Here is a 20340-nt window from a genome sequence, read left to right as displayed (position 1 = left end):
CAGCAGCGGCAACCTTCACATTCAAAGATACACAGCTCAATTAACAGAGCATTCTTCTTCTTCAAAAAAAAAATATATCGCAATTTCATAAGCAAGAAATGTAACTTATTTTTTCGAGGAAAAAAAAGACACTACCTTGGGGGTACACAACGTGTTTGCTGGGTTTCGATGTAGCTCCATACGAACATGTGGCGAAGTAAGCGACTAGTAGTAGCCATGTCAGAGAGATGAACAAAGCTTTATTTCTCAACATTTTTTTTAAACTTGTTTGTAGCAAATGCAGGTTTGATAAGATAAAACATTCTCTTTCATTTGGTCCTATTTATATGGAGAAAATGTCTATTGTCATGAAAAAAGGACAGATACTGAGGTGGTGAGATTTCCACTGGCTGTTTAATTTGACTGAATACACTCTAAAGTCAACCACTAGACAAACTGGAGTCAATCTACCTGTGAATCTTATTTTGCACTGTGCTTTTGGAGTATTACATGACTTTGTTTATTTGCTATTTATATACTTCCCACATTGTCTGTATTTCCAAGTTTTATTACATTCATTGGATTTTAGTAACACCTTTAAAGGATATGACTTTTGAACCACAACAATAAAAAAAGTTTAAATTATTGGCACCGCTGAGTTACAAATCTTCTTACACGTCTATTCTTATGGTGCAAATTTAATAGAGATTCCGTGAAATGTTCTCTACTTTGTATTAGTTTTGTGCAAAAATGCAATTCATGATGCACCACAATATAATATTTAGGAGCTAAGAGACACATCTTATGGTTATCTTGTTTTAAAATGTGGAGCTCGAATTGGATAAAACGGGTACAAATTGGAGAGTATTCCACATAATCGAGTAGATTTCACTAAATTTGACACCGCAAGGGTAGACGTGTAAGAAGATTCATAGTTGAGGGTGGTTGCAATTACCCAAACATGAAGGGATTTCTGTAATTTGACCTTACCTCAGGGGTTGGCCGTAATTTACCCAAAAGAAAAAAGCAAAAAAAAAAAAAAGATCTACAATCATTTTGCAGAAAAAGAACAAACGGATGACATTGAGTTGTGAAACATGTGATCTGGAAAAACAGTATATATTTATTTGGATTTTCAGTGTAAAAATGAAAGTGCTGCAAACAAACAATATATGTTCAGTACATTTCCAAAGACAAGCGTCAGAAAATACAAACATTTTGGTTTAGGGAAACAAGCAGCCAAATCTTGATACCTTGACTTTGAGCAGTGGCTTCAGTTACTAGTGTTTTTTTAGTCATAAAGCCTTATCCTGTTGGTTATCTCTGTTCGACAAATAGGGCACCAGACGAGATCATGACCGCACTCACTGCACGTCTGCAAACAAACAATGTGTATCCGAAGTATTAGAAAAAAAAAAGCGATCAATCGACAGAAATGCCACCTTCCAAGAAAATTCACACTTCTGTGCATATATATATACATATATGTGTATGTATGTATTTACCTGATGTCCACATCCAAGTACAAGATCTCGTTTACTCCATTCACAAACAGGGCAATTCTGATGAGGAGCGTCACGCAACTTATTGTCAGCAAAATCAAGAAAATACAAACTCATACGGCATGAATGGTAAAAAAACACATTACTAATGGAAAGAAACTGCATGGTAAAAAAACCCGACATAATTCACTGTCGTGGAGGGGAAGTACAAGAAAATGTACCCTATTACTTGAAGATCCTTCTGAAGGGCTGGGAGACGATGGACGGGATGAAGCAAAGCTGGGAAAACGTGACGAGTTGGAGTAAGGATTTGGCGACCTCATATTTCGTGCTTGATATGGGTGCATGTTTTGTGGTCTCGGGTTTCGGCTAGTTGGAGGTGGTAGTGGAACCACTGTGCTGTTTCCTATCTGCTTGCTGCACGACAAAAAAAAAACGCGAAAGTGAATGAAAATTTATGCTAATTTGATGATTATCAATCTTATATGAAGGTTATTTTATATACCCCAAGAGGTGGAGTTCGAGTGTTGCCCTGTATTGTAAAGGGATCTCCATTAGTGCAGCCAGGGCAAACTCCGTTTCCTTCTGGGAAAGTGGCACATTTCTTGACATGATTTCTGTGAAGTTCACAAACTGCATTTTTCCACCACGTATTATTATATATAACACTTATATTTATTGCTGGATTCTTGGTTTCAAGAATTGGATTTTGTTACCTGAATATTGTCGAAATCTCTGGCTGGAATATTATCATCAAACTCATGCATCATGTCCCACGGCCCGTCACCAACTCCAACCACAATTATGGACAACGCGTATTTGCTGAAAAATATATACATAAGCAAATGAAAAAAGGTGTCCTTTATTACTCTCTATTAACTCGAACCAAATCTGTTGCATAAAAAAGAAGTCCAAGTTTTGTATGTAAGAAACCTTGCTTTGACAATTGCGTTAACCGTGCTTTGCTCTTGAGGACTTAGCTTCCCGGCTTTGGTGTCGACACTTCGTGTCACCTTTTTTGGAAGAAATTGAAAATTTAATGGGTCGAATTGAAATTTATTTTTTTAGTTTGAAAAAATAATGAATTACCTGGCCATCAGCTATAATCAGAAGAACATGATATTGGCCACCACTTTGATCAACTATCCCAATAGCAGTTTCAATTATTGGGGCAAACGATGTAGGCCCTATTACACAATTCACAGAAGAAGATTTTCTTGAACAGATCATGCCAACATTTTATAAACTTTTTCACAAACCAATTCAGACAAGAAAAAAAAAAAGGACAAACCTGCTAGACGAACATTTGGAACAATCTCTTTGTAACGAGAAAGTGCCTCCCCAAATCCATTACAAGGCCTGTTGCCTTGATAAAAGCTGAACACATCTTGATCATGAGTGCTAACTGCAACATCAAATCCAAAGAAACATTCTTACAAGTTTCTAAAATTCGTAGACAAATATATCTATATATAGTCATCAGTCATCACATACCATCACCAAAGCCAAAACAAGGTATAAGATTATCCTCATCATAAGGCGAAAGTGTCCTTCCTATGATTGAGATTGCGTGTTCATACGGGTTCAATATTTCACTGATGTGGTGCAGGCTTTTCCCATTGAACGAGTTTTTCCCTGCATGTTCATTGCTCTTTGTGAAGTCAATCCCCACAATAAGGTTCGATGACTCCAAACCAGCATCCAAAAGAGCCTTTCTCACCTAAACAATCCGTAAAATATTCGTACAACATAAATTAAAGCATCATAGTATACATCAGATGCACCAAAAAGAGAAGAGAAACTTAGGATCTATCACGAATATAAGGTTTTGACCAAATGAAAATCACCTGGTCCAGAGACCTATAGTTGTCCCCGATGAATCCAAATTCGGAATGCATCTCCCTTCTTCTCCCAGCCCCAGCACTGAAGCTACTTTCACCGTAATTTGAAGAACCCGACTGAGATATACGACTAGACGGATTCCTACGAACATAACTTCCATCTTTGCTCTGTTTTCCTCCCATGTCACCTCTCAATATAGTCTTTACTTGTCGTAATAATTCGTAAATATTAAGGAACAGAAGAAAACTGAAACGAGAGAATGAATCCTGGCAGTGGGGAGGTGATAGTTAAGGCAAACAACTAATAGCAATAAGAAACTAAAATGTTTATTAAAGCAGCCATTTTTATACATCAAGGGTCAGCTTTTACAAGATATTGTCGAGAATTGGTTCATAAATTTCAGCTGACTTTTTCCCAGTTACTACTTTTCTTTCACAAACATCACACTCAACAAATCATTTTTAAAAAAAAAATCTTCGTCTACAAGAAACCGTGTAGAAACTAATTGAGAGAAGAGATTAAAAATTAGTTGTATTAGTAAATCAATATTAGTTCACTGGAATGTTAGGTTATCAAATCACTAATCATTGCCCAACTATAAGATAAGTAGATAATATGATTCAGTTCCAAATCAATTTCGAGCACAAGGATATGAACATCTCTATTCCTCCGTTACTTTTTCGAGCACAAGGATATGAGCACATCGATAATGTTAGGCTCGATCTTTGGGGGTACAGGCAATGGCCCAGTACAAGTTGACTTCTGCACGGAGTAGGAAATTGCCAAAACACTAAATAAAACTACCAAAAAAAAAATTGAAAGTAATTTAGTTTTGATTCATTCTAATGATGTTGACATTCTACGGAACATAGTCAACTTGCTCTTAGGCAGAAGAGATAAGTAAAAATAAGGTTTCACGCAAAGAGAAATAAAACAATGCTCAAAACTGATTCGAGACCAAGTGATGTTATCTTATAGTCGACCGATTAATTATTTTGATGATATAAGAGTCAATTAAATTCATAAGGATATACTGATGTGATGCTGCAACTAATTACTCTATCGAAATTTACGTGTGACTGAAGTTTCTTTGTTAACCAAAAATAAAAGAAAAAAAATTAATATGTTGATTAAGTCTTGATAATAGTTGGTTTTCCTTGATTCTTATTATAATTAATTGTTGGCCACTTGGCCTCAACTACCTCTCCCTAAGATTCATTCTTTCGTTTTAGGTTAGCAAAAATGACTCTAGTATTACACATCCCTGATTCATGTAAGAGACATTCTAATATCTTTTTTTACAGATATATACTTACGAAAAATTCTTGGTCTGAAAATTTTATCTAATACACTGTTTGTTAACATGTTAACAGATGAGCAGCTTGTGAACAAGTGCTAGTTTCTTTTTTTAGCGTTTATGATCGAGACAAGACAAGTAATGCGAGATGGGAGCAAAAAAGAGCAAGGAGGTGGGAGAAAAACTGAGCGAAGAATCGGAAGATTATAATTCCGCTGACAGTAACTTTGGTTCTGACACAGAGGCTGGATATACAAGAATTGGGGACAACTATACTTCTCTGGATCAGGTAATAAACGAGTTTCATCATTTGGTTAACTCACATTAGTTAATTAGTAATCTCTAATTAGCAAAGATCCCCTGTTTTATATACTACACCGTCCCTTAAGCCAGATTTGAATCTTGACAGACAAAATGAAAGAAACTATGTTAATTAAATTTTGATTCTATCTAAATATACCTTCTTCCTCCACCCCATATATCTCGCAAATTCGTGATCTGTAGAAGCAACTATCCGTCTTTGCCGGAGAAATAAACGGTGCCCTCGCCGGAGCAGTCAAATTCCGGCGGTGCCATTTGAGATCTTCCCTTTCAGTGGTGTTACCCACCCCCACCTTCTCTTCCCAATTCATCATCTTCTAGTGGGCCACCATCTTCACGGAGGTCAACCCCAAAATCTTCGATTCAGAAGTTACCAATCAATTGGATCTCTGCCTTCAAAATAGTGTAAGTACCAGTTATCATACTTGCCTTCCAATATACATGGCAGCACATTCAATCTTCTCGTGTGATCAGCCATCTTATTCATGCAGAAATACTTCTGACATTTCCGGATCCAAACCCTAGGGTTTTCCCCCATTAAAACGCGGAAACTCAAGCTTTGGACCTTCGTGAAAATTCTATCCCAGAAGGACTCTCATTATGCCTATAAATGATAATGGTATACGTATTACCTCCCTCAGTTCTTCCTCGTGTCGTCGTCGTCGTCGCCGCCGGTTGATTTGAAGGTGATGCGCTGTGTTGCATCGGCTCCTTTCCGCGATTTCCGATCGTTAATCGCCCTAATTCCTCCAAATTCTTCGACATTTCAATCAAATCGTTGATCGGATCTCTTCTAGTTGCTTCGGCGATCTTCTCCTCAATATCAAATTCAAACCAGCTAACAATCTCTATTCCCGCCGGAAAACTGTCTGCCTCTGGAAAAGAAGCTCTTCAGCCGGCAAAGTACCAAAGTACCCTTTAAGCAAAAAAAAAAAAACAAAAATTACAAATTAACCCCGAAATTTTCATAAGCCCCAAAAATGAAACTTTGAGAAATTTCAATTCAGTCCTTGATAATATATTTTGTGTTGTATTGAAGGTTGAAAGTGCTCTTAGGAAATATGGTTGGGATTCGTCGAACCTGATAGTAGGCATCGACTTCACAAAGAGCAATGAGCAATCGGGGAGGGAATCTTTCGGCGGGAGATGCCTTCATCACATCACTGATAATAATAATAATGATGAAGCGAACAATAATCTTTTGAATCCCTACGAACACGCGATTCAAATCATCGGAAGCACGCTTTCGTCTTATGATGAGGATAATCAAATCCCTTGTTTTGGCTTCGGTGATGGTATGCGCTTTACAACGTCTGTATATATGTATGTATGTATGCATATAGAGGGTATGAATTTGATGCAGGTTTGGATTTGATTCTGCAGTTAGTACAAATGATCAACATGTGTTCAGCTTTTATCCAGACAGCCGTCCCTGTAATGGATTTGAGGAGGCGCTTTCTCGTTATAGAGAGATCGTTCCAAATGTTCAATTATCAGGTTCTTTTTATTTATTTATTTATTTATTTATTTATTTATTATCAAGTTTGTTAATGTTGGCAAAAAAAATGTGTAATAGGGCCTTCGTCATTTGCACCAATAATCGAAACCGCTATTGGGATAGTTGATCAAAGTGGTGGCCAATATCATATTCTTCTGATTATAGCTGATGGCCAGGTAATTAATTATCTTTAAAAAATCGAAAAGATAAATCGATTCTGCTAAAGATATCACTTGCTGTGAAAGGTGACACGAAGTGTGAATACGGAAGCAGGGAAGCTAAGCCCTCAAGAGCAAAGCACGGTTAACGCAATTGTCGAAGCAAGGTAAAAATCTGGACTTGTTTTTATGCAAGAATTTTTTGTTTTAGTAAAAATGCTTTCTTGATTTGTTTATGTTTTACATTTTGCAGCAAATACCCGTTGTCGATTATCTTTGTTGGAGTTGGAGACGGGCCGTGGGATAAATTGATCGAGTTCGATGATAATATTCCAATACGGGCTTTCGACAATATTCAGGTTAGAAAATTTAATCCTTGAGACCAACAATCCATGGAAGAACAAATTTGTTTTTTTTTTTTTTTGTTTTTTTTTCGCCAAATAATAAAATAAAAGTTGGTGGTGAAAAATGCAGTTTGTGAACTTCACAGAAATCATGTCAAGTAATGTTGACCTGCCGGAGAAGGAAGCAAAGTTTGCTCTGGCTGCACTAATGGAAATCCCTATACAATACAAGGCAATACGTGAACTCGACCTCTTAAGGTACACCTTCGATTATTTGTATACAAAAGAGTGATAAACAATCACCAAATCAAATCATCAGTACGTCATTTTTAATCGAGACAACAATTTGTTACTTATTCTTGCAGCAAACATATAGGAAGTAGAATGAGGACTCCGTTACCACCTCCGTCAGAAAATCTTTACCCGGATTTGACGGAGTTGGACAGCCACTATAGCCCACATTTTGGAGGAAGTTCTTCGAGTCACAAGGTACATTCTCTTACAACTCCCCTTAATGACTGTGAATCATGTCCGTAATTATTTAGTATTGTGTTTTTAGCATATTAATATGATATGAATTTAGTAAATTGATTTCTTGATTTTGCTGACGAAAAAAAAATATCCTGTGATGCTTTCTCGTCCTAAGTGTCCGGTTTGTTATCGGAGTGAACGAGAACTTGTACTGAGATGTGGACATCAGATTTGCCATGACTGTGGAAGTGATCTCTTCTGGTGCCCTATTTGCCTCGAAAAGATACAGAAAGAGTAAAGCTTTACGACCAAGAACAATAATAATTAAAAAAAAAAAAACAGCCTAAACTCAAAGAGTCAAAATCAGTGCATATCAATCAGTATATGAGTCCTTTTTTTTTTTTTTTTTTGTTGAAAAATATGAGTTGTTGTTTAAGTCATAAACAATACGTTGTTGACATGGAATTTATTGCATTATATACCATGTAGGGGTGGAAATTGGAACATAATTTCCGATTTCCGCCGATTCTGATTGGAAATTTTCTGATTTTGGAACAATATTTTTCATTTCGAATTCCGAACATTCCAGTTCCGACTTTATCCGAATTTTGTTGGAACGGAATTAAAATATATATGAGATTATGATTTCGATCCGATTTTAATTTTCGATAATTCCCATTTTTTGTCCAAAAATTACACTTCAAATACAATATATTATATTTTAGGTGACTAAAAAAATGGAAGTTTTCGAATTATGCAGATTTCGATCCGACAATTTCCGATTTTGGAATGAGTTTTTTTGTTCCAAGTTCCAAAGTTCCGATTTTTTCAAACGTAGTTGGAATTAATTATTCACTTCCGAAAAAATCGGATTTTTCCCGATACAGCTAATTCCGATCCGATCTGTCTAATTTCCATCCTTAATACCATGTGTTACATTAAGTTGCTAAAAAAAATCACATTTTTCTAGCTTTAATTTGAAAAAAGAAATTGCTGCAGTATTTTTCATATTACAGAAGAGAAATGAAAGTTGCACTTGCAAATACTCTAAAATGGGTTATAAAAAATAAAATAAAATAATCATAATCTCTTTTGAAAATCATTTGCAAACACTCCTAAATCACATTTAGTGCCAAATTTAACAAACTCATATTCGGTTGTGAGTTGAGGCTAACAACATATATCAGTTAATCTAAAATTTAAATGGAATAACAGATGTTTGACTTTTGGGCTGTACAGGCAATGGCTCAGACAGTTGACTTTCTGCATAGAATAAGAAAAGACCTAGAAGAATAATTGCGATTAGTTTAGTTTTGATTCATTCTAACAATGAGTTGACATTCTATGGAAATAGTCAACATGCTTGTTGGCAGAAGGCAACTATTTTTTTTTTTATCATTATCATATATCCCTGAGTAACGGATTAGCCAATGAAAAAAAGATTTCGTGCACATGAAAAGGTGAAACAGATAGAATCCGAGTTGTTCGAAGTTGATACCTTTATGGTCGTATTTGATTCGAGACGAAGTGCTGTTAGCTTATAGTTATGGTGGGCCATTGCTTAATTATTCTAATGATATTAAGATTCTATTGAATTGGTAAAAATACACTTATTGGATGATGCAGTGCAACTAATTATTCTCTTCTCTCGTCATCTTATACCGATGTGATGACGCAACTAGTTATTCTATGAATTTATTGATCGAGTTTTGATGCATAAAAATGGCTGATTTAGCTTTCCTTCTTATTATAATTGGTTCTTGGCCACTTGGCCTCAACTGAGTCACTCTCAATTAAATTCATTTGTTTTTCTTTTCTCCATGTTGGGCAAAGAAAACGACTCCGATATGACACTTTTCTTTTCTTTTCTCTATATTATATATAGATATATGTATAACAACCCTTTACTCTGATAATTGTATCTAAATACATTGTGTTAGTGATAATCTCTCCAAGAACTATTTGAAGTGTGAGAATATGGGAGGAGAACAGTCCAAACATTCAAGAATCGGGGACAACTACAAGTCTCTGGACCAGGTGATTTTCATTTGATCCACACTTACATTTGTTGTTTGTCTTGCATATGACAAATTATTTACGTTGAGTTTTCGGTATTTACCCTTTTTTTTTTTTGTTTTAGGTGACAAAAGCTGTTTTGGACGCTGGGTTGGAGTCGTCGAATTTCATAGTGGGGATTGACTTCACAAAAAGCAACGAGAATGCAGGGAAAAAATCATTCAATGGGAAATGCCTGCACCACATTAGCGATGTCGTGAACCCGTACGAGCACGCGATTTCGATAATCGGAAGGACGCTTTCGTCTTTTGACGAGGATAATCTTATACCTTGCTTTGGCTTTGGCGATGGTATGCATGCTATTACTATACGTCTGCGTACATGTCAAAGAATTTAGATACTGATTAATGAACGTTTGGATTTGCTATTGCAGTTACTACACATGATGAAGCTGTATTCAGCTTTTATCCAGACCACAGGCCCTGTAACGGATTTGATGAGGTGCTTTCTCGTTATAGAGAGATCGTTCCAAATGTTCAGCTAGCAGGTTCGTGTTTTTTCTTTTCTTTTCTTTTTTTTTTAATGTCGGCAAAAAATTTCAAAAAAATCTGTTTTTTTTTTGTTTGTTTGTTAGGGCCTTCGTCGTTTGCACCAATAATTGAAACTGCTATGGAGATAACTGATCAAAGTGGGGGCAAATATCATATTCTTCTGGTTCTAGTTGATGGCCAGGTAATTTATTTCGTCATCCATTCGTTCATTCTCTTCGAAAAAACCAAAAGGAAACTTCAATTCTCCGATTAAAATATATAACTTGCTATGAAAGGTGACACGAAGCGCGGACACCAAACCAGGGGAGCTAAGTACTCAAGAGCGAAGCACTTTTACTGCAATTGTGAAAGCAAGGTTATATATATATACATATATATATATATATATATATATATATATATATATATATATATATATATATATATATATATATATATATATATATATATATATATATATCTGGACTTGCTTTTATGCAATAAACTCTTGTTTCAATATAAACCCTGTTTTTTTTTCCTCGTTTTTTTTTCAGCAAATACCCGTTGTCCATAATCTTTGTCGGAGTTGGAGACGGGCCGTGGCAGATAATGAAGAAGATGGATGATAATATTCGAGGCAGGGCTTTTGACAATATTCAGGTTTGATTACAACATTTATTATAACTAACATTCAAGAATCTAATTTATTTATTTTTACCAATAATTGAAAATAATAATTGGTGATGCAAAAATGCAGTTTGTCAACTTCACAGAAATCATGTCAAGAAATAAGCCTATGGCAGAGAAGGAAGCAGAGTTTGCCCTGGCTGCAGTAATGGAAGTCCCTATGCAATACAAGGCAACGATCGAACTCAAGCTCTTAAGGTAAAAACTAAAATGTTCCCGTAAACTAAAATATTCGTAAAAGATTGATATCCATCAAAATCAAATCATAAGTTTGCATCAATATATCATTTTTCGATTCAAAACCAACCGCTACAAGGTACTTAGTTTGTCGTATTTTCTTGCAGCAAACAGGTAGGAGGAAATAGCGCGAAGGTTCCGCTACCACCTCCGCCACCAAATCTTTACCCACATTTGGGAGGCGGCTTTTTCCCAACTTTTCCGGTAAGACTATGAATTTAGTTTTTTTTTTCTTTTCTTGATTTTGCTGACGTAAAAAAAAAGAAAAAAGAAATAAAAATCCTCCGATGCTTCTCTCTCTTCAGACATGTCCGGTTTGTTTACGGAGCAAAAGGAATCTTGCACTTGGATGTGGGCATCAGACTTGCCATGAATGTGGAAGTGATCTAAACTGGTGCCCTGTTTGCCACACGAGGATAACGAACAAGATAAGACTTTATGACCAAGACCAATAAATAAAACAGCCTATTCTCAAAATCAATGTATCGAGACACAACTCGTTTTATCAGTTAATTAATTCGTATCATGTGTGTTTATGTTATTGTAAGATATCGTGAGGTCGAGTAATAAGGCCAATTTTTTTTTTACTTTTTCTTCCTTTTCATGAGAGGTTTTGTGTTCGAATTCGATCACATGTGTGTTATGTGTGTTTACTGTATTGTGAGGTCAAGTTATAAGGCCAATATTCTTTTTTTTTTTTTAATAATACGTTACATTTTAAAACGATCGAAGCAATGAACCAATGGCGTCTGACTAAATTTCGATAATTAAGGTTCCAAGTTACAAATCAGATGCACAGTATTTGCTGCTGTCTTAATAGCCAGTAATTACAGTAGCCAAAGTATCACAGTGCTATACAACATAGGAAAATTACGACTGTTAGAAAAATTGGTCTCCGTTAATTCAGAAGAAAAAAAATGGAGACATCATCATCGACGAAGCGTCAAATTTCAGCAAAACCTGGGTACTACTACTATCCCTGCCAAGATTAATGTCGCAAAAGAATCCGATTAGTGACATATGAGAATCACAATTTTACTTTCTACTTAAACACAAGATCAACGCATCGAAATAATTTACCACAATCTTCTATATCGATTCTTTCAGTTTAGCCAACGCATCTTTGAGAATGGCTAGTTCATCCAACGCAATTCTGAGGGGACCTTTTAACGTGCTCATCTTCGGCTATAAAAAAAAACACAAAACATCATCTTAGTGTCGGTTGACAAAGAAGCTCTGGACAAGAAAAAGGAAACTGAGTCAACTCTAGCATCCTAAAACATGTGTTAGCTGGATATTAGTCTTTATTTAATTAACGAATACGGAAACCAACTACTGTAACCCAACATTTAGAACAAATCTCGCTATTTTTAAACGAAGCATTCAGCACCAATGACCCAATCAGTTTACACCATGATTTCTGCTGCTATTCCTTATAAGTTTTTTTTTTTTTTTGACGGGATATGCCTTATAAGTTTGAGAAATCCCAAAACGTAACATCAGCCAAAAGAACTATGGACAGTTGCCATTTAGACAGTTATCTCGTTGAAAAGTATTCGTTTTTTTTTTTCATTTTTAAAACACCAATACAAAAAGACAGCAAAAAAAAAAAAACAGTACCGTATTTAAAATTGAACCAAATGTAGAAGAGATAACTCTGAGCATTTTCAGCAGATAAATAATGATACAAAACCAACATAGAGCGACAAGCTATCTGTTACAATACCTTCAAGGCTGGGACAAGCGCAAAAACTTCATCCACCGTTTCAGGGCCCACGTTAGAAATCAGGCAAATCTGAAGACACAGAAATTTTGTTAAATCCACTACATGGCATAAGTATCGTAAGAACGACTCTCCAGTCTAAACACCTACCTCGCTTTCAGAAACACCGTGCTTCTTCAGAGGCCTGATCCGAGTTAATGGCAAACAATTTGTAGGAAAGAAAAGACATAAAAATATCATCCAAGGTTTCTAGACATATATGAATATTAGAAAATCAAAGTTAGTACAAAACAAGGATACTCGAATATTTTCTTCACAGTCTGAGGCTTTGCAAGGTTTCCACCTCTCTTGGCGTATGACAGTCCCATATCAAATGACCTAAAAGATAACAGTGTCCAGCACTTTTAACTTGCTGAATCTTTTTATCTCACATCATGAAAATTAACGATAATCATGAAAACTATTTAAACTTTGCCACTCACACTGGGAGTTTTATATCTGGATCTTGAGACAATACGACCATCTGATCTTGGATGCCTTGCAAGATTTCTGCGGCTTCACAGTCCATCAAACAGACAGAATTTGGAGGAAGCCCTGCACATTAATTATCAGTTCTATTAGGGAGACTAGAAGAACAATGACCTCAAAAAACATGTCAAGAATTATCATCCAAAACATATTTTGCATGCTTACCTACAATCTGGTCAAACCTAGTGCTTTTAATTCTTGACTAAAAAAATTAAATGACACAGCAAGCTTTGGGACCCAATAAACTAAATATAGCATTACTAGACATACATTAGATTACTGGTCAATTAAGGTAAATACAGAATACACACACACACACACACACACACACACACACACACACACACACACACACACACACACACACACACACACACACACACACACACACACACACACACACACACACACACATATATGCATAGCAGGATATACATCATTGAGAGAGAAGAGAATAGATAACATGAAACATTGATGAACTAACCATCCACAAGTGTTTTCTCGGTCGACGAAGGTGCTTTTGCTGTGGGTTTTTTAGTGCCATTTGCAACTTTTTCTCCTTTTCCACCTTTTCCACCTTAACCCCATTGAGTAATGATAAATATAATGTATGCATTGAGAAAAGTGAAAACTATAATCAAATTGCAAGTCCCAAGAAACGTGGCTCTCAGTTGAACATAGTAAAGAGTTTGCGAGGCGAACCTTTCCCAGCTGGTGCACTGCCCTTCTCACCATTAGATTTTGGAATATCGCTCTCAAAAGAATCTAAATCATTTGGAATAACACAAAGATTAACATAACAAGCGAGTTAAAGTCATAACAAATATAATGAATTATATTGCACACAAGGTGAGTTGTTAACAAATTTAACCTTCGGAATCAAAGTGAACTGCTTTTCCTTTCTTTGACTTGTCTCCGTTGCTAACTGATTATGTTGCAAAAGGCGTGTGAACAAAAAGGAATAGATAAAAATAAATAAAAACGGAACACACAGTTAATAAGTATGATACATAAGCAGATAAAGCCAGTGGTGAAAGGGATCACTAACAATATGCTAGAAGATTCACAATAATGGGAAAGTCGGTTGAGTAAATAGCGATTACACTGATTAACCAGAAATTGATTGCGACTTAAATATACGCAAAATCTTGGTAAAATCGGGTAAGCATGATGGAGCAAGGACCGCAAACAAAAAAAGAGAGAGATAGAGTTACTTTTAGTAAGTTGAACATCAATTTATTTACTATCCAAACCTAATCCACAGGCCGTGTCCCAGCTCGCCCAAATTAGGAATTTCTAAGACGTATACAAGCAGCATGCCGATTCTCCTGATACCACTTAAAGCCCCAAGAAATAAAATTCTCAAATGTGGACAGCATAAAAACAAATATTTCATGTTTACAACTCATAAATGCAAAATCAAAAGTAAGAAGAAAAAAAAAACATAAACCTGTGAATTTCACATACGTTGTCAGAGTCTTTAATAAGTATTAAATACTAAACCTATATGCCAACGATTCATCACCACATCCCACGCCAAGTAGAATGACAAAAAGAAACAGTACACATATACATACAGCCAACACTTAACCTTCACATACATACACGAAACCGCAAAATCGGCAACCAAAAATCCAAAACCTAAGTAAGCAAAAAAAAACCGATTACCGGGTGATTTGAGAGCAGATTTTCCACCTTTGGGCGGTACATACCCTTTTCCTCCTTTTTCTGCCATTCTATTTATCTTGGACCTAAGAGGTACAAATTAACCCCAATTAATCATATAAGGGGTTTTACTGAATGTATGTTCTTAATCGGGGGAAAACAGAAAAAGATAAAGTAAAGCTAAATTGACATGCAAAATATTGAACGGAAGATGGGCTGACCAAACACCACAGACGAAATCAAAATTCCAATTTTGTTGGTTAAATAGGAAAAAAAATCCGAACAGAAAAATGAAGAACAAATGTCGCATGCATCAATTCTTACCTGAAAAGAATGGCGGCGAATGCGGAAAGTCCGGTGGGAGTCTACGGCAGCAGAGTGAGAAATTGTGGGTTTAAAGGGCTTGCAGACTGCCAGTGGCAAATAAATTTTGGGAATAAATGATGGCTGTATTTTTTGTGGGAATAAATTTGTGGGTTTAATCTCGATTTTGGTGAGAGTGCTGGGGTCAAACTATAATTTTCCTTAATTAAATAGCGCTCTCTCTCTCTCTCTCTTAGTTCTCAGTACAATGCGTACTGTTGAACTGAAAAGCTAACACGACTTTGTCATTTTATCGCTTAAGGGTTCGCACTCGATTCACTTGAACACGATTATAATCAATTTTCAACAGACCATTTAAATTAAATCTGAATTTTACTTGTTCCAATTTCTTCAATTAAAGATTTGTATTATTAAATTTTTCACCTTGTCACGTTTTTCCTTTGACTAATTTACTCCACCAGATAAATTAAATATTATTAAAAAAATATTATATAACAATTTGTAAACACGCAAAATTAATTTTGAAGGCAAAAAAATATTATATAACAGCTTGTTATCAGGTGAACTATTTCTTTCTTTCTTCCAAAAATATATCATATATAAATTCATTAAAATCCAATCAGTGCCTTAAATAGGACTTACTGTAAGTCCACAGAACTGAAGAGAAAACAACTGATGCATTCTTACAGATTCAAAGGAACCCGAAGAGAGAAGGATTACAAATTGTGCACAAATTTCTAGAATCGACCGTAACAGAAGGAAGGTTTTAGCCATCAAAATATAAAGCAGATAAATATAGTCACGTCGCATAGTGAAGTAACAAACAAATCCAGCATTTTCATCTTCTGCATCCAATCGGGATTTACGTTACTTTTGTAGACCTTTATACCCAGAAAAAAATTCAAAATGCTGCCTTGATTCGAAAAGCCACACTATGCATCATCAACTTGTGAGTGAAATACAAAGCTGGGGAATGTGGTTGTAATGTCTCTGCATCAAACAAAAATTGAATTCAGGGACTCAAAACTATGTTCATAGCATGTAAGCTAATAGTCGCATAAAATTGTTCCGAAGCAAATAAGTTAAACGTACACGGGTAATGCATCAATGTGTCACATTTTCTCCAAGAAATCATTTGTATTAAATGATGGCCATAATATCTCGTAAATAATTGTACAAATACACTTACTTGAGGTATTGCAGGGTCATATTCTTTAACAAAGATGGATGTCGCATGACAAGGCTCCTCCATTCTTCTTTGTCAATCTTCCCATCGTGCTTGGTGTCCGCTTCCTCAAATGTCTGAAACCAATTAATGGTACAATGACAGGTTTTAATTACCTCGTCATAGATTTGAGAAAACTTATTTAAGTCTGAACAAAATTATGGGAAAATAGATAACATGTACAGGTGCGACTTGCGAGTGCAATGAATGGAGACAAAAGTAACTGCAAGACTCGTATATTTCGATCTTGATGCACATAAATAGAGTGTCATATCTAATAACGTGAGAAGAAAAAAAATCGCCCACCCCTGGTCTTCTTTTTTAGTCATAGCTCTAAGTATTAGAGCTTCAAGCCTACCATTTACGAGTAAAATGCAAATGGAGAAATAAAAAAGAGTGATAGAACTCTAGAAGTTAAATATAATAATAAGGCTAGGGGGCTCCACCTTGTCAATGATACTCTCTATAACATCATCCGAGAGGTTCATACCAGATTCAGCCAGTGTGGCCACCACCATTTGCTTTACCTACAATAACCGAATGAGAAATCATGACTCCCCGCAGCATAGTATGGAACATGTTGGTTTTTTCTCCAAGGGAAAAAAGATTTACCTCCTGTCTTTCAATGAATCCTTGTTGCTTGAGATCATATAATTGGAATGAAACTGTAACAGTAAAAGTTTGGAATCATCAACTCGAAGAAAATGATACGTGATATAGCTGTAAGCAAATAATATGCATAATTTCAACAGCCCCATACCCGCACGCATCCCGAAGAAGAAAAGCTAGTAATAAGCCAAAATGGCCAAAAATGAAACATAAAGAACACTAGGTGCTAAACTTCCAAAATTTTTAATCTATACTTTTGCTTCGGCATAATTATATAAATTATTGAAGACAAAATCTGCCACAGCACTGACTTAAGAACCAACAACGAAAATATGATACTTACAATCAATCTTATCTTCAATGGGAGCATTTGGGTGAAATACTGAAAGAGCACGAGCAAACTCTTCAAAGTCTAATATCCCATTGTGCTTTGTATCAAACAAGTCGAATACCTTGAGAATATGACAATTGTATGATCAAACTAACAATCACAACAACAACAAAAACAACCGTGATGGTGATGATAGCAAAAACTACAACGACGATGATTACAACAACAAAACAGAAGAAAAGTTCAGTTAGAAGGCAAAGATGTAGTCATGCACAACAAAAAAGGGAAATATGTTGGACTGAGCCACTCAAGATTTATAAAGCTTAGGTGGATTACACTTGAGCTGCAGTGTATCTTTAAAAAAGATGGATAGAGAAATGTATTGTGAAGCAATTTGCAGTATTTGGTGCGTGAAACTAACCCTGTCTGCTATTTTTAAGCAATTTGCAGTATTTGGCGCATGAAAACTAACCCTGTCGGCAAATAGGCTCTCCTTTTTGTTTGTTTTAAATAGCGCAAGCTGAAACTCTTCCTGAATATGAATATATACAAGAGACAGAAATACCAAATTAAGATACAGTAAGTGAAACGATACAAATAAAAGAAGTGCACGAAAAATATAAGTTACCTTGTTAATCAGGCCGTCATCGATTACAGCACTACTGATCTTCTTAAATAATTCATATAATGCTTCAATTTCACTAACACTAACTGCGTCACGGCATCAATGAGGTAAACAAAACAAAAAAAAAAGGTGTTACTTGGCAGCAAACATAGAGCTTGACTGGGAAAATGTACGATCGAAAAACTAATACAAACTGCAAGATGCTACTTATGCAATTTACCAAACCAATCTTTCTTTTATTTTACATAAAAGTAGTTGGTGCCAGAATGAGTTTTCATTACCCGCTTGAATTTAATATTTGTCCGTAACACATAAATGAAATAAGAGAACCTTAAAAACAGGAAAACTGAGCAACTCGAAAGGAGTAAATAATTAAATCACAAAAGAGACTAAGTTCCACCAACTGCCATTTCGAGTGCTCAGAAGACATATCTCGCAAAGATTGACTCGTGATTTTATTTGACTTGTTTATCCCCAGAGAAGATTCTCAATCGCTGTTTTCTTCTCATAAGAAACAACCCAATAAGATGCATCTTCTGCTCCCTCTCTTTCAACGTGGAAAAAAAACAGGATATAGAGTGCATGCTGATTTGTTCTTGTATTTTTCTACGTATTTTCCCCCATATCCAGAATTCCCAACAAAGATATTTCAAAAGAAAAAAGGAAACAAAAATGCAAAGAAATACAGTAGCATTATTATTGACTTGCACTTTCAAAACATGACAAAATTCAAGTAATAAGATGACATACATACTGTCTCCCTTGCTAGAGCTTCAGGATTTTCCAGACCCCAGGGTTGCTTGTATATCTCAGAGTCACAGCAATTTACAATAGCAGAAAGCAAATGTTTCACTCCGTCTAAGCACTGCACCATCATCTTCTCCAGAAATCATAACACTCCATACCTTTACACCAATAAAGTGATTTTTTTGTCATTTACATAAGAAAGATTACTAGGACTACATCAAAAGAACTTTTACCTTGCCCCAGATTGATTGATGTACAATAATTTACAGCATAGAGCGAAAAAATCTCAGGAGGGTAAAAAGGGAGTATTTGCATGTAATGTTTTCCATATTAATAAACAGTTAATTTATCCTTTCATCCAGAAATGACTACCAGCTTTAATTCTTGTCATTTATCTTTACAGTTAAAGTGAGAAGAAATCAGATTTAAAATGGAAACTTACCTCTGCTCATCGTAATGAGATGCAAAAACAGTACAGCAAATCCCAAAAAAAATTCAAGGCAATATATCCCTCGGGGAATTGATATGTTTCTACAATTAAACATGTTAATCAACGGTCGGGGATTCGAACAAGTAATTGTCAAATTCCGAGAAAGAACCTACTGGATTACATTTAATATCAACCTGTAATCAATAAAAGTGACAACTGACAACAGGCCAAACGCATAGCTGAAAGACGAATTGGAATTAACAAGCAGTATTGAACATACATGCATTGATCCAGCGATCCATCTATAAAAAGTTCTCTACTTTCCGAGGCATGTATGCAGTGAAATTCAACAAGGAATCAGCATAATAGATACGGATATACGATAAACAGTAATGGAAGTATGCTTGTTTACCTTTCAATAAAAAATTAGACGCACGTAGAAAGAATAACAAACCATTTTCTGCACTGATTATTCACTTTGAATTCGAATAAATAGATTGCTATTTCGAGGGTTTTCTGATTTTCTATCTGTTTTTCCCCAAAAAAATAGGAGAACAAACACACAAGTCACAAATAATTGGAATTGATTAAGAACTGTTGATTGGTGAAAAAGGGGGAAATTGGAAATTGGAGAGAAAAAATAAAAAATTGATGGGAGAATATTAATTAAATTGGAGAATTGGGGGAATACTGCCTACTGGTACGGAAACCTAGGTAGAGAAAGTGGTGGCGGAAGCGATGACGATCGGCGTTCTGTTGTATGTATAGTGTATACGTAGATGCTGCGGTGTATATTGCAGCAAATATATGTGCAGTAGGTGTCTTCCCGGAACAGAAAGCATCAATCACCATTGGCTGTTGCCTGTTTGCGTGGCGCTTAGCTGGTAAAACTCACATTTTTCACGTGTGGTGCTGAGCATGCTATTTAACGTGGTCGCGCTTACTCTGCACTTTCCGATGGTGCTTTTTTGACTCTTTGATTCGGAACGTACGGTGGAGATGATTAACAGCTGGTTATGTTGTTATTTGATAGAAAGTTGCACGGATGTGATTTAATCCAAGTCCTGTATTAGTATTTAATTTATTTTTTTTCTATACTTTCTTCATAATTAAATCAAAATTTTCTGTATTTATAGAAAACTATTAGATATATCGATTGCAATTGTCTCTACAAAAAAGTTTGTCCAAAATTGAAGTTGATTAAGTTTTACATAAGAATAATCACGTGGTAATAAATATTAGACGAACTAG

The 20340-nt window shown here is 35.6% G+C and overlaps 5 protein-coding genes across 12 annotated transcripts; 2 read left to right on the top strand and 3 right to left on the bottom strand.

Moving 5' to 3' along the window:
- Window positions 1-1084: 1084 nt before the first annotated feature.
- Window positions 1085-5841, bottom strand: LOC105968725 (E3 ubiquitin-protein ligase RGLG2). Of its 4 annotated transcripts, none has more exons than XM_012993374.2 (11): window positions 5081-5841; window positions 3329-4085; window positions 2976-3201; window positions 2773-2886; window positions 2571-2668; window positions 2415-2494; window positions 2198-2303; window positions 1987-2114; window positions 1703-1898; window positions 1485-1541; window positions 1085-1354 (listed from the first exon to the last, which is right to left on the bottom strand). In XM_012993374.2, the coding sequence occupies exons 2-11, from the start codon at window positions 3503-3505 to the stop codon at window positions 1271-1273; spliced, it is 1266 nt and encodes a 421-aa protein (XP_012848828.1). In that variant the 5' UTR covers window positions 3506-4085; window positions 5081-5841; the 3' UTR covers window positions 1085-1270. The 4 variants fall into 4 exon arrangements, with proteins under 4 accessions (XP_012848828.1, XP_088667586.1, XP_012848829.1 ...); XM_088811460.1 differs by having other exon boundaries at window positions 3329-3589; window positions 5081-5832; XM_012993375.2 differs by having other exon boundaries at window positions 3329-4123; window positions 5081-5784.
- LOC105968308 (E3 ubiquitin-protein ligase RGLG1) lies at window positions 4483-8068 on the top strand. 2 transcript variants are annotated; one of them, XM_088811462.1, is made up of 10 exons: window positions 4483-4596; window positions 4697-4909; window positions 5981-6236; window positions 6325-6438; window positions 6518-6615; window positions 6685-6764; window positions 6851-6956; window positions 7072-7199; window positions 7307-7430; window positions 7588-8068. In XM_088811462.1, exons 2-10 carry the CDS (start codon window positions 4769-4771, stop codon window positions 7708-7710), a joined length of 1170 nt encoding a protein of 389 aa, XP_088667588.1. In that variant the 5' UTR covers window positions 4483-4596; window positions 4697-4768; the 3' UTR covers window positions 7711-8068. The 2 variants fall into 2 exon arrangements, with proteins under 2 accessions (XP_088667588.1, XP_088667589.1); XM_088811463.1 differs by lacking the exon at window positions 7588-8068 and having other exon boundaries at window positions 4501-4596; window positions 7318-7430.
- On the top strand, window positions 7320-11605 carry LOC105968727 (E3 ubiquitin-protein ligase RGLG1). 2 transcript variants are annotated; one of them, XM_088811464.1, is made up of 10 exons: window positions 7320-7430; window positions 9353-9449; window positions 9553-9778; window positions 9862-9975; window positions 10063-10160; window positions 10255-10334; window positions 10513-10618; window positions 10716-10843; window positions 10990-11086; window positions 11188-11605. In XM_088811464.1, the coding sequence occupies exons 2-10, from the start codon at window positions 9390-9392 to the stop codon at window positions 11335-11337; spliced, it is 1059 nt and encodes a 352-aa protein (XP_088667590.1). In that variant the 5' UTR covers window positions 7320-7430; window positions 9353-9389; the 3' UTR covers window positions 11338-11605. The 2 variants fall into 2 exon arrangements, with proteins under 2 accessions (XP_088667590.1, XP_012848831.2); XM_012993377.2 differs by lacking the exon at window positions 7320-7430 and having other exon boundaries at window positions 9260-9449.
- Window positions 11606-11617: 12 nt separating this feature from the next.
- On the bottom strand, window positions 11618-15386 carry LOC105968728 (DNA-directed RNA polymerases IV and V subunit 4). Of its 2 annotated transcripts, none has more exons than XM_012993378.2 (11): window positions 15123-15386; window positions 14802-14884; window positions 14005-14058; window positions 13836-13898; window positions 13618-13710; window positions 13088-13199; window positions 12906-12983; window positions 12756-12789; window positions 12609-12677; window positions 11963-12067; window positions 11618-11861 (listed from the first exon to the last, which is right to left on the bottom strand). In XM_012993378.2, exons 2-10 carry the CDS (start codon window positions 14866-14868, stop codon window positions 11972-11974), a joined length of 666 nt encoding a protein of 221 aa, XP_012848832.2. In that variant the 5' UTR covers window positions 14869-14884; window positions 15123-15386; the 3' UTR covers window positions 11618-11861; window positions 11963-11971. The 2 variants fall into 2 exon arrangements, with proteins under 2 accessions (XP_012848832.2, XP_088667591.1); XM_088811465.1 differs by having other exon boundaries at window positions 13618-13701; window positions 15123-15261.
- Window positions 15387-15690: 304 nt separating this feature from the next.
- On the bottom strand, window positions 15691-20000 carry LOC105969070 (calcineurin B-like protein 3). 2 transcript variants are annotated; one of them, XM_012993802.2, is made up of 9 exons: window positions 19502-20000; window positions 18663-18817; window positions 17916-17998; window positions 17760-17819; window positions 17300-17408; window positions 16960-17012; window positions 16794-16874; window positions 16312-16424; window positions 15691-16112 (listed from the first exon to the last, which is right to left on the bottom strand). In XM_012993802.2, exons 2-9 carry the CDS (start codon window positions 18787-18789, stop codon window positions 16055-16057), a joined length of 684 nt encoding a protein of 227 aa, XP_012849256.2. In that variant the 5' UTR covers window positions 18790-18817; window positions 19502-20000; the 3' UTR covers window positions 15691-16054. The 2 variants fall into 2 exon arrangements, with proteins under 2 accessions (XP_012849256.2, XP_012849255.2); XM_012993801.2 differs by having other exon boundaries at window positions 17709-17819; window positions 19502-19979.
- Window positions 20001-20340: the final 340 nt, after the last annotated feature.

This window comes from Erythranthe guttata, chromosome 13, assembly GCF_056151865.1.
Source record: "Erythranthe guttata isolate IM_541 chromosome 13, IM_541, whole genome shotgun sequence".
Classification (NCBI taxonomy): domain Eukaryota; kingdom Viridiplantae; phylum Streptophyta; class Magnoliopsida; order Lamiales; family Phrymaceae; genus Erythranthe; species Erythranthe guttata.
Note: the sequence above shows the minus strand (reverse complement) of the source record. Positions and strands in the feature narration are given on the sequence as shown.